The sequence below is a fragment of the Populus trichocarpa genome, chromosome 6 (genome assembly GCF_000002775.5).
Source record: "Populus trichocarpa isolate Nisqually-1 chromosome 6, P.trichocarpa_v4.1, whole genome shotgun sequence".
Classification (NCBI taxonomy): Eukaryota; Viridiplantae; Streptophyta; class Magnoliopsida; order Malpighiales; family Salicaceae; genus Populus; species Populus trichocarpa.
This window is the reverse complement of record NC_037290.2, coordinates 16024850-16037160: the sequence shown is the minus strand read 5'-3', so window position 1 is coordinate 16037160 and position 12311 is coordinate 16024850. Positions and strand designations below refer to the sequence as shown.

Sequence of the window (12311 nt, the reverse complement as noted above, 5' to 3'; positions counted from 1 at the left end):
TAAAAAAAAAAATTATAATTTTCACAAATGAGTAGGTCACCTAGAGATTAAGAACAATGAAAAAACCAACATGAAAGTACAAAAAAGCCCTTCAAGTCTTGTATTAAAAATTTTGGATCCAAAGGTAACATGGTAATTTGATTGTGCTTTAAGAAATGGAATTCCAAAAAAGCATTTATAAGGGAGTTGAATGGTTTTATTTCTTTGAGGGTTATTTTACTGTGAAAAAAATATAAGCCCGTAATCAATTCTAGAATAGCTAATGAATCCCGTAAAAAAACCTATTTCACCACTCGAGACCACTTCATTAAGTTGGTTTTGTTAAACGCAAAGATACAATTATAAAGTTCCAATCCACTAGGAACTACACATTGTATAGTGTACTTTTGCCACACCAATTGTGTTATGTTAATCTAACAATCAAACCTGAAATATAGCTAGCCAACAAGAAGATCAGGGCATTATGTAGTACACAGCAGCTAGCCAACAAGAAGATCAGGGCATTATGTAGTGCATAGCTAGCCAACAAGAAGATCAGGGCATTATGTAGTACACAGCAGCTAGCCAACAAGAAGATCAGGGCATTATGTAGTACACAGCAGCTAGCAGATCAGGCCATTATGTAGTACATAGCAGCTAGCCAACAAGAAGATCAGGGCATTATGTAGTACATAGCTAGCCAACAAGAAGGATCTTCATTCTTAATTTCTCTGGTCACCGAGGGGGTCGGAGTGATAGGACCAAAAGGAGGTAAGCAAAGCAGGCAGGAAGTGGAACACTTTCTTTCAATTTTGTTTAAAGAGTTGCCAAATACTCTAGTTTTCCTGCTGCATACAAGTTACTCTATAAAACTCTGCAACAGCTTGGATAATTATGCTTTTCACAAATTGCAAGTAAACAAACGTAGCACAATTTCATGATTTGACAAATGCCTGCAATTTGACAAGTACTCTCAATCTTATTCGACCTCCCTGGCATTAAGACTGAAGACAGGATAGTTATTTCCAACACACAGCAAACAATAACTTTAAATTGAAAAACAGAAGCAAGAATGATCTTGCAATCTCTTTCATTTTTTTCCCTCTTGCTTACAGGAATATCATGCAACAACTTTTCTTCTTTTCAATTAAGTTTTTCTTTCTTTTTTCTTTTTGATCAAACCAATTAAAAGTAAGGATTGATCTATTCTTCTGGCGACAGTGAACCAGTTCTGGATGTTAAGAAGCAGCAGTTGTCTGCCGGTTCTATACAGGTCAGGAATAGGAGCTGAAACCTATTGAGTCACATGAGGAGAGTCCAGTCTATCAGAGACAATGAACTTCAAACAATTGAACTCAGCTCTAACTTTGAGAGGAGAGACAATGGTACTTCAAGGAAATAGGAGGCAGTGCAAATGATCCTAGTCCCCTCTTGACTGCCTCACCTGGCGCCTTCTCTTTTTCAGATCAACAACAATGATTGAAATGTTATCAGAGCTGTTTCTGCCATATGCTATTTCTTGGAGATTATCAGCAACGGTTTGTGCTGGTGAAAAACCATCAGACAATGATCTGCGCCACCTTCTTAGTATCCGGCAAGCAACTTCTCCCACCTCTTCATTTGTCATGACATCCCAAAGACCATCACTTGCCAAAATCAAGCATTCATCCTCATCAGTCCTAGTCATGAAAGTAACCTCAGGCACCGGTATTATCCATGGCCTTAAATAGCGATCACCTAGGACATGAAAGTAAGCTGCAATGAAATTCAGTAACTATTGTCCTTCTAAAGTAGTTAGCCAAAAAGGCAAGATGGATTCCCAAAAATTCTCGAAGGAGCATGTTTGATATTTATATTTTGAGTTTATTTACGAGTACTGAGCCTTCCCTGATAGACAACAAAAAAGCAATTAAACCACCTCTAGAAATTAAAGAACACAGAACTTTTTATAGAATTTTCTTCCTCCCATGTAGAAGTCTCTGGGAATATAAAGACAGACATATCATAGGAATCAGGTCGTTCAATATCATATTCCTTTCTAATTATAAACCAAAGCAACAAGTGTTGGTGATTCAACAACAATAAGAACCCTCTTTCTTATTAAAAAAAAAAAAAACCATCAAGAATCCTCAAAAGAGCGTCAATTATCTATAAGGACAAACCCAGCCAACGGTCTATGAAAATGGATAGGATCCAAGATGCCTGTCATAGCAGCACTATAGTTATAACAGACCAACAATAATGTTGTCAAGTACTTGTTTCGAGGATGGTGCATCAAGAAAACACCACAAGACTCGCAAAACTTCAAAAAGTGCACAACCACCAGAGATTCACATAACAAATACAATTCTTCTATACCATACCATCAAAATAATGGGAAAAAATGTCATTCATCGATTTACAGAGGGATGATCAGATCAATTTGCAAGATTTTTAATGATACATTCAATAAAAGCCCTACTTATTCGTAATAATTTTGAAGCAAAGTGATTTATCAATCTTTCAACAGATAATGAGACAATCGCACCAGGATCTCATTGTTGTGTGCAATTCAAACAGCAAACACTTGGCTTTAAAGTTGTCAATCACCCTAAGACACTGATGAACAAGTTTTCTGATCCAGTATAAACAGCATTACTGATTGAGATGTGAAGTCATGAAAAGGAAACAGCAACAAATACATGTTTTCAAATATGCTAATCAAAGGAACATTACCTATGACCCAAAATATAAGTGCATATGTGTGCTTGTGTTTACCTAGAATAATATAGAATTCTATTTTTGTGTGCAGACAGGTGGTCAATTACGGTACTATATATGAGGACTCAAAGAAACATGATATTATTGTGTCATAGCAATTCAAAACTACGAGAATTCTTAGTCCAAGTGTAGAGATTGACAATCCCGTTAAACTTGTGAAATTTAGTCTTCAGCACAATAGAAGAGGCATAGCTACCGGAAGAAGCAAGATAGCATAATCATGTCTACCATTATACGATGATTAATCAAAGATAATTCAACAAAACATGCGAAAGAAAAATAAATGTTCTACAAAAGATGAAGAGGATATTTAATATGAAGAGACTTGTGGATAGAAGAAAACCTATAGCTCTGGACATAGCAAGGACTCCAAGTACCCTAGCACCATTCCAGTTTATGACTCTCCCCCCTTGTCCTTCAATTCTCATTAGTTCGTCACTTCTGTCAGGCTGAAAAAGAAACAATATATGTCCTTAATCTTGTTAATACGAGATAAAATTGTGTAAGTTTTGAACGAGCACCTAACATGTATGTGTATATGCAGTAAACAAAGTATTTTAAGCCCTCTACATGGAAATGGACAATTTGACATTTTGAATGTCTTGCAGTTGTGAAGCCTTCTATTTAACCTTAGAAAGTACCCAAAAATATGCGCAGAACACTATATTGGAGAAACTTATACTCTATTTTGCATTTCATATATCTTAGAACTCTATTCTTCATTTTATTCAGGTGCCATAGGTGATGTGTAGAAGTAAATGCCTTGACAAGTGCAGAAGACTAAGGGGTATCATACGGAAATTTACAGTCATCCGGGTAACCTAAAATAAGGAGTGGTGATGATTTAGATAAAGATATCAGTTCCAGTAATAGAATTCTTTGGAGGGGAAAGCAGGTAAACACTTAAATGAATAACTTTAAAAAATAATGCACAGAAAGCATTAGAAGATTTAGATATAACCTTTTGGTCAACAGTAAGAGGAATAGCTTCAGTCCTCCGAAAAAGTACTGCCCTGGAGTCACCACAGTTGGATGTAATTATCTGACAACCGGATAGCACAACAACGACTGCTGTTGATCCCACCATTTCGGGTGCAACTCCCTCGGTCAATACCTCACTGTCAGCCCTCCCAAAACCACTAGAAAATGTAGCTTCCCATCTTCTCTGCCATTCACAGCCATCAATTGTTTGATCACGATCCCACTCTTCTAGTATAACTTCATGCATTCTCTCTTTACAGAAATTAGCCACCTATAAATTACAAACCAAAACATAGGATCAATATATATATGCTTTGAACAGGTATAAATTCATTAGTGTTAAATTCTAACAGGGCTACAAAAAGGAAAATTATATTTCTCTAGAGATCAATTTCATGATACATGAAATTATCTTATAAGGAATTATTTTATGATTTTTTTTTCAATTCAATTTCCATCTTATAAATTTGTATAAATACATATCACATATTAAAATATTATTATTGTATAATACCTAAAGAAATAATGTTTTATTTTCCTCAAGAAAAGATCATCTTTTCCCCAATGCCTAGTTCAAAGATTTTATAACTCAAAAGCAATATTGTCATTACATTATTATGAATAATATTTTATGTCTTGTTGAACAATAATTTCACTTTTTCCTTTAGGTTTTTGTTAATATATAAAAAAATAAGTCCATCATTTCAATTTTTAGATATAAAGACAATACAAAAATTAATGTATTTTTTTTTTCTTGAAACTAAAATATTTATAATGAGTGGAGAAAATATATTTGTTTAAAAAATATTTAAAGGATATGTAAAACCATGATTAAACAATATATCAAGAAAAAATGCTCGAGAAACATATTATAGGCATAAAATAAATATTATCTCATTTTATGTTATCTCATCTCCTACCATTAAACAGAGACAAGAATAAAAATTTATTTCTATCCACTTTACCAAACATATATTAGTCACGTCTCCAAGATCTTGTCTCCTGCAACCTCCTCCAAATAATTTCATCTCATTTATCTTGTCTCTTTATCAAATGCTATTAATATAAAGGATGTCCCTTCCTTGATTTTCTGAATTCAAACATTAGGGTTAGAATCCTTCTAATACATTAGGCTAATGTGGGGCGTGTGTTTAAGATCATCTGAAAAAAGACTTTGTATTGATTGACATGCAAGTTGATCTAAAAATACACTTGTCGTCAAACAAAAAAAAAACACTACTAATCCTGAGGAGTGTAGCTCAACTGGTCACGCCTTAGGTTTGCTTCCTAGAGGTCACCAGTTCGAGTCCCACAAACCTCAGGGCTACTGGAGGCTTACATGGTCATTAACTTCAGGACCCGTGGGATTAGTCGAGGTGCGCGCAAGCTAACCCGGACACCCACGTTAATTCAAAAACAAAAAACAGCACTACCAAAATATTATTATTGAACACATTCTCATGACTTTGAAAAGATCCGAAGTAAGTGTTTGCTCTCTTTACGATGAAATTTAGAAATTTAAAAAATAAATGATTGAGTAATTAATATTTTAATAGTATAACCAATCAAATATATTTATATTCATGATTTTCATCACTATTATATTATTTGTTAATTATAAATTGATCTTTCATATAATTATTTGTTTATTGTAAACAATATTTTACTAAATATGATGTTACTTTTAATGACATGATTTAAAATTTATCTATAAATACAAATATCTTAGTATATGACATAATATTTTATTTTTTATTATTTAGTATTTTACTTTATTGTAAATGTTAATATCTCTATTCGTTTTGTCATGTACTTGGTATCTTTACGAGAAACATAATCAATAAAAAATAGTTGTTTGTATTTTGTTTTCTAATTGTTTGATTCTTACATAAACTATCTTGTGATTATTTTGTTAGTGCTATTTTATAAATAGTTTGTTGTCTTCAATAAAATTATGTGATGATGTCCTACCGCTCATAGAAATAGTAAGATATAGTTATTAAATCTAAACAAGAATTATTAATTGGATAAAAAAATTCAACAATCCATCAACAAATTAATCTTTATGATAAAGATTTGAAATACAAAGTTCATATGAACTCAATGAAATTATTAGTTTTTAAATTAAAAATTGTATTGAATTTAGAGAACATATTTTTTATGTTTTCCATAATTTTCTTTTTCAAGTTTTTCATTGTTTTTCAATAAAAAGAATAAGTTAATAAATAATATAGTATTTTTCTTTTATATATTATACTTTTTATCAATCTAGAACATTAAATTTTTCTTTTATATTTTCAAAAATTCTTTAATAAATTTATTTTTAGAATGGAGTATAAATCTAATATTTTTTTCTTGTTGAAACTAATAAGTAGTTTTTCATGAAAATAAATAAAGTAATATTTATACTTACACTATCATAAATATAAAAAATTAAAATGATTAGTATAAATTATAATTCTGATTTTCTATAAAAAAACAAATATAATCTTAAAGTTCTTTTTTTTTTGAAAAACTTCTCCATTATTGGTAACAATATAATCACCACTACCACTTCGCTACTTTTATCACTACCATTACCATCATTATCACCACCATTACCATCATTATCACCATTGTTATCATTTCTCTTATCTTATTACAACAACTTAATAACTATTTTATTTTTATAGAGAAATGTTTTACTTGACATATCAAAAAAGGAAAAACTACTCACAAGAAAATAATTATTTTTAGAAAAGTATTTTAGCAAAAAAACACACTCTAGTTAATATTTAAAGAATAATTTAATTTCAGTGAACTTCAATTAATATAATCCATTTTTTAATTAATTTTACTTGGGGTTAGTGTATTAAGGTCTTTTTTTCTTTATATCTTGTTTTTTATTGTTTTTTTAGATAATGTGTTTATTTGTTTTTTCTTATTGTACTAACAAATTTCCCTTTAAAAAAAATATGTTTTTCTTTATATATGTAATTAATAGTCTATACAAGTAACTAATACTTCAATTACATTATTATCAACATTTCATGTTGACTGATTATTTAACCATTTTAAAAACATGCAATTGGATATTATCGTTACATAAACAAGGTGTAGAAAGTTAGATACTTGAATGACTACGGTAAAGATCTTGTTAGGTGAGAGAGTCATTTCATAGCCCCAGAAAAAAAAATAAAAAGGAATAAAATGAAATGAGATCACCTAACCACTGGTCTCGTGTAAAAATATACTAGCCACTGTACCGGTATTTCACCTCGAAGCTAGATAATTTTTTTAACAAAAATCAATATTCAGTATTGAAAATGAGTAAAAACATATATAAAAAATATTTATGACAAATATATAAAAACATTAATTAGAGCTAAACCAATACAGGATATTCCGTCAAACTCAGGGTCTAAATTAGATGACTAGAAAAAACAAATTAAAAATAAAAAGAACTATAAAACTTTTTAAAAAAAATATGGTAACTTTTTTAAACATGTGAGCTAAGTCATTAAACTTGAAGCACTCAATATAAAAAAATAATGAATTTCAATCCTAAAAAAATATTAAATGATGAAATTTAAAAAACAAATTTTAATCATACAAAAGGATTTTAAAAATAACAATTTTAAAAATAAAAATCAAGATCATTGTAACTACTACTATTAATAAGTAATATCATCACTATTACTATTATTGTTATGACCATTATTATTATTATTATTACCACAATTATTGCTAATATTATCATTATTAGTAATAATAGCAGCATTCCTATTAATATTATTATTATTTTAAAAACTAACACCACAATTATCATCATCATCATTATTATTATCATCATTATTATTATCAATTTAATTAATGTTGTTTTTATCATCATCATCAATAATGTTTTTATTTTCATCACTATTTTTATTATTATTGTTGTTGTTGATGAAAAACTAAAAATCATAAACACGATTTGAATGATAGAATTTAAAACTATAAGAACTTTGATAAAAGGGCTAAGAAAAACAATAAAAAAAATAAAAAAGGAACTAAAATGAATCATTATTATCATTGAAAAAACAAAAATCATAAACTTGATTTAAATGATTAAATTGCAAGCCATAAAAACTTTGATAAAAAAGCATAGAGAAAAAATTAAAAAACAAAAAAAAAGACTAAATTGAAATAACTTATATATACAAATTAAGAATCAATGGTTAAATTGAAAACAAACATAACTTCAAGAAAAGAAAAAATGACTAAAAACCAGCAATCAAAACTCAAAGGTCTGAATTAAAAAAAAAAAACTGACGACCATAGGGTATTTACAAGGGTAAGAGAAATGAAAGGGGGGGAGATTGTTGATAATACACTAGCCAGATTTAGAGCACATGCACCACCTATAATGGAAGAGGAGATAGCAAAGAATAATCTAAGATGGCGGACAACTATTTTTAACAACCGGAAACCGCTGCACACACCAATGGCTTTTAAAATAAAAATTATTATTTTAATAGTAAATTATGTAACTACTCTCGATCAAACTTACAACTAACAAAAAGAATGAAGGTTAAAAGACTAAAATGCCCCTGACAATGAATTAAATGTCTTGCATTTAAGAGTATGAGTAATTCTACTATGTATAAAAAAAAAAAACCTAAATACCCTACCCGACACCATTTATTTTGTTTTGCTCTTGAAGGCATTTTAGTTATTTTACTATTTATAAAAACATTAAATGGACAACAATACCCCAAAACAAAGTAGTAATGACTTATGAACCCTGTGAAAATACCAAAATACTCTTAATTCAAAGGCATTCATTTTTTTATGGGAATGACAAAAGAGTCACCACACTATAGTGTTGAATAGAAAAATATGAAGGGGACTACAATAAATCTTCTTTTTTTTGGATTCGAGGAAACCCCAACCCCCCGAAAGCGTACTTTGTGGGCTCAGGTGAGCGAGTAAAACCCCGGTTGTTCCAGACTCTTACAAGAGGTGCACATTCTGACTTAAACTCGAGACCTGCTGTGCAGATCTTAAGTCCTTTGCCATCACCCCACGCCTCTTGGGGACTACAATAAATCCCTCATGCCTTTCAGTATATTTTTTATATGTGTGGCATGCAAAGATACAATATCCATTCACCGCCCACATTTGCTATTTCTACCAAAGAACTAACCTTGCTCTACATATAGTGATATACATGTGGGCTCCACCTTAAGTACTTTGCAGGCTTTTATCCACCTAAATTTAGATGAGAACATAGCAAGGTGTTGAGTTTTTTAAAAAAGAAAAAAATTAGAGAAATGAATTTTTTTTAAGCATGTACTAATTTAAGAGGAAAAAAAAAACTTCACGCCACGCTTCTCCAAAAAAAACCTAACATACCAAATTCTATTTATTCATTCACATAGCTAGAATGAATCTTTTGTTTCCCAAAAAAGAAAAAAAAATTGTTAATTAACACCCTTTAAAAATATATATTAGCTAGATAACATAAACAAAAAAAAAATTAACAAACTAACATAGTTTCATGTCATTATTAAAAAACATGATATTTTAAGATGTTAATGAATAACATTGTATCCGAAAGAATTTGTTAAATAGACATGCACAAATTATAATAAGGAGACATGAGAAGAAAAAAATCTCGAAAACATATCAAAACTGAAATTATAATATCATTAGTACTATTAAAAATATTTCAACATGACGAATCCGATGACACTAAAATCAAATCACCAAATATAATCAGAGTGGATCACACTCTCCCTCTAAAAACAAGTAAGCAATTATATGGAAGAAAAAAAATGTGATAGCACATAGAAGTTTTGATCACGACAACACTAGTATCATCAGAAAGATCTTAACAAAATAAATTTAACGACACCAAGAAAAATTTCCAACAAATATCAGAGTGGATCACACTCTTTGTTCAAAAATAAATGAGCAAGTATAATGAAAAAGAAGAAAAACAAAAATAAAAAAAAACAAAACTTTGAATGTTAGTCGAAGCTTTGATTGCAACCCCCTTGTCCTTGGATGAAGAATATAGTCAACTTCAATTATCATTGGTGATCATTCCTAATATTATTATATTTATCTTATCATAATTTTTTTGATATCGATGTTTTCATAATCAAAATTTTAATATACCTTTAATATCTTTTTTTTTCTCTGAATTTATATCACCTCGTTTATTAATTATTTTGAAACACCACATTTTCATAAACGGCATTTTAAAGTATTATGTTTTGCAAACATAACATACACCAAATTAGGTTTTTTAAAAAATAAATAAATTCAAACCATGTTATTTTGATAATTTGTTTTAAAAAATAGTAATTTATTAAAAAATTTGAAAATGCTGTGACGTAGGATGATGCATATGTGATGACAGACCCCCACAGACACTCGTGACGCTAGACACACTTCTTCGATAACATCAAACGGCTGTCGCTTCTAGATATATGGACCTCTCTAAACCAGATGCGTGTCTTACCACGTCAAATCTCATTAAAATACAAATAAAAATGCTCCACAAAATTATTAGAGCTAAATACCACGTTTAGAGCGATTTGATCCAGGAACTATACTATCTTTATTTAATGAAAAACAAAATGCTTCCTGTCCTGCCCCTTGTTTTATGATCGAATAATTTCATTTCTGACAAAATTATATTACCAGATATAAATAATTATATCGAAGGTTTTAGTGTATTTAGTATTTTACTAAACGATTTGTTATGAAACGTAAATATACTGTAGACTGTAGAGTATACGTACGTACCTGAGAGCCACCGTGACCATCATAGACACCAAAGAAATGGATGGGAGAGATCTCGGAGGAAGTTCTAGAACCAGGAGCGGTACAACCTCCAACGTGATTGCACGTGCGAGACATAAAACTCGGGATAACGGCAACTGCATCCTCCATCTCCTTCCGCCTCCCAATTACTGACGTGTAACCCCAGCTCACTCCTTTATTATTCCTCCCTACACACTTCTCTCTCTCCGTCACAATCGCCATAATATTTAACTCCTCCCTCGCCAAATCAACATCCCTCGGTACCACTACGGAGGTTGGAATCTCGCCGGAGCTCCCGCTCGTCGTGGAAATATCACCCGAGCTGATGTTACTTGTAGAACCCTCCGCGCTGCTTAGTATGGAGGAGATTCCTGAGCTCATTGAAGCTAGCTCCAGGTCGTCTCTCTCGCGGTGGCCTTTATTTGAAGGGTCCATGTAGATCGGTGTGAGTGAAAGGGAGGAGAGAGTTTGGGAGAGGAGATAAAAAGAAGAGGGAAATTAAGACAGATAGGAGAGTGACACGTGTTCGGGGAGATCTGAATCGATTACACACGCATCTTGAGTGTACTTCTTCTCATAAAGAAAAGTAATATAGGGTCAAGTCAATCATATCAATGGTGTAAACAAGTCGTACTCACTGTCTTTTTAACGATGCACCGCCACGTGTCTACTGGCGGTGCCACGGTGGTAGACTTTGGAGATGATGCTAGCTGAGAACGAGTTAAGGGAGAGGAAAGACTCTCTGCTTCGGTATGTATATTTAAGCACTGGACCCTCCACACAACTCGTGAGGTGTCGAGTGATGAGGAATCTAGGTACTTGGTAGGTGGACCCCAAAAGAGGTACGAAGTTCTACGTGGCAGGTTGGAATGAAGGTGGGACACTGTTATTAGGTAGAATTTGACTTTGTTTATTTAATATATATAGAAATGTGCTAAATTATGTCGGATTTTGATGGAAGGGAAAGCTGTGGTAGCCTAGCCTAGCCTAGCCTAGCCTAGCTAGTAATAATGATAATAAGAACGGATGAATTACCCCGTTAGAATTCGTCTTTAATTAGGCAATTAAAAAGTAAGATCTAACGGTCTCAAATTGCCAGCTCATTTGGGGTCGTACCTCAACGTTTAGGGAAGAGATGGTGGAATTTTTTATAAAAACAAATGACACAGTTTAAAAAAACAATTATTTTGAGGAAATAGCGTTCGAAGAGGATTCGATATCTTAAATGGTGTTTTTTTTTATAATATGTGACGTGGTTTTATAATAAAATTATTATTCAGAATAAGAATAATGGTTATATATATATATATATATATATTTGTCTTTTAGGGTTGTTGTTCTACTAAAAAAATCTAAGAATTGAAAAAATTAAAAGAAAATCAGCTTTAAATTGTTTGAAACAGCTTTTAATCCTCCATCAAAACACCAAAATCATCTTTTACTTATCTCTACAAGTCTTTCTACTGTTTTTTGTTGCAAACAACCGGTCAAGCTTCCATTAACAGTCTCCGCTCTACAATAATAGGTGAAATTGCCAACTAGACATCAAAAAATCATGGTAAAAGAGTTTCATTGTCTCTTAGATTAATGAGTTTTATTATTGAATTGATAAATTTTGAGTTTTTATTTGTAAATATTTATGTTGTGTTTGATAATTAGATATTTTGTTGATGATGAGATAATTTTGGGTTTTGAATGTTGTAATTGTGTGTTTTTAATACAATTGATGTTATTTATGGAATCAATTAAGTTTGAATTAGAGAAATTAAGTTTTGAATGAATTATTGGGTTACTAATTA

At 31.1% G+C, this 12311-nt stretch overlaps 1 protein-coding gene across 2 annotated transcripts; it reads right to left on the bottom strand.

Annotated features, from left to right (window-relative positions):
- Nucleotides 1-938: 938 nt before the first annotated feature.
- On the bottom strand, nt 939-11445 carry LOC18100465 (protein phosphatase 2C 56). Of its 2 annotated transcripts, none has more exons than XM_024592481.2 (4): nt 10495-11445; nt 3701-3991; nt 3083-3188; nt 939-1734 (listed from the first exon to the last, which is right to left on the bottom strand). In XM_024592481.2, the coding sequence occupies exons 1-4, from the start codon at nt 10945-10947 to the stop codon at nt 1400-1402; spliced, it is 1185 nt and encodes a 394-aa protein (XP_024448249.1). In that variant the 5' UTR covers nt 10948-11445; the 3' UTR covers nt 939-1399. The 2 variants fall into 2 exon arrangements, with proteins under 2 accessions (XP_024448249.1, XP_006381768.2); XM_006381706.3 differs by having other exon boundaries at nt 939-1716.
- Nucleotides 11446-12311: the final 866 nt, after the last annotated feature.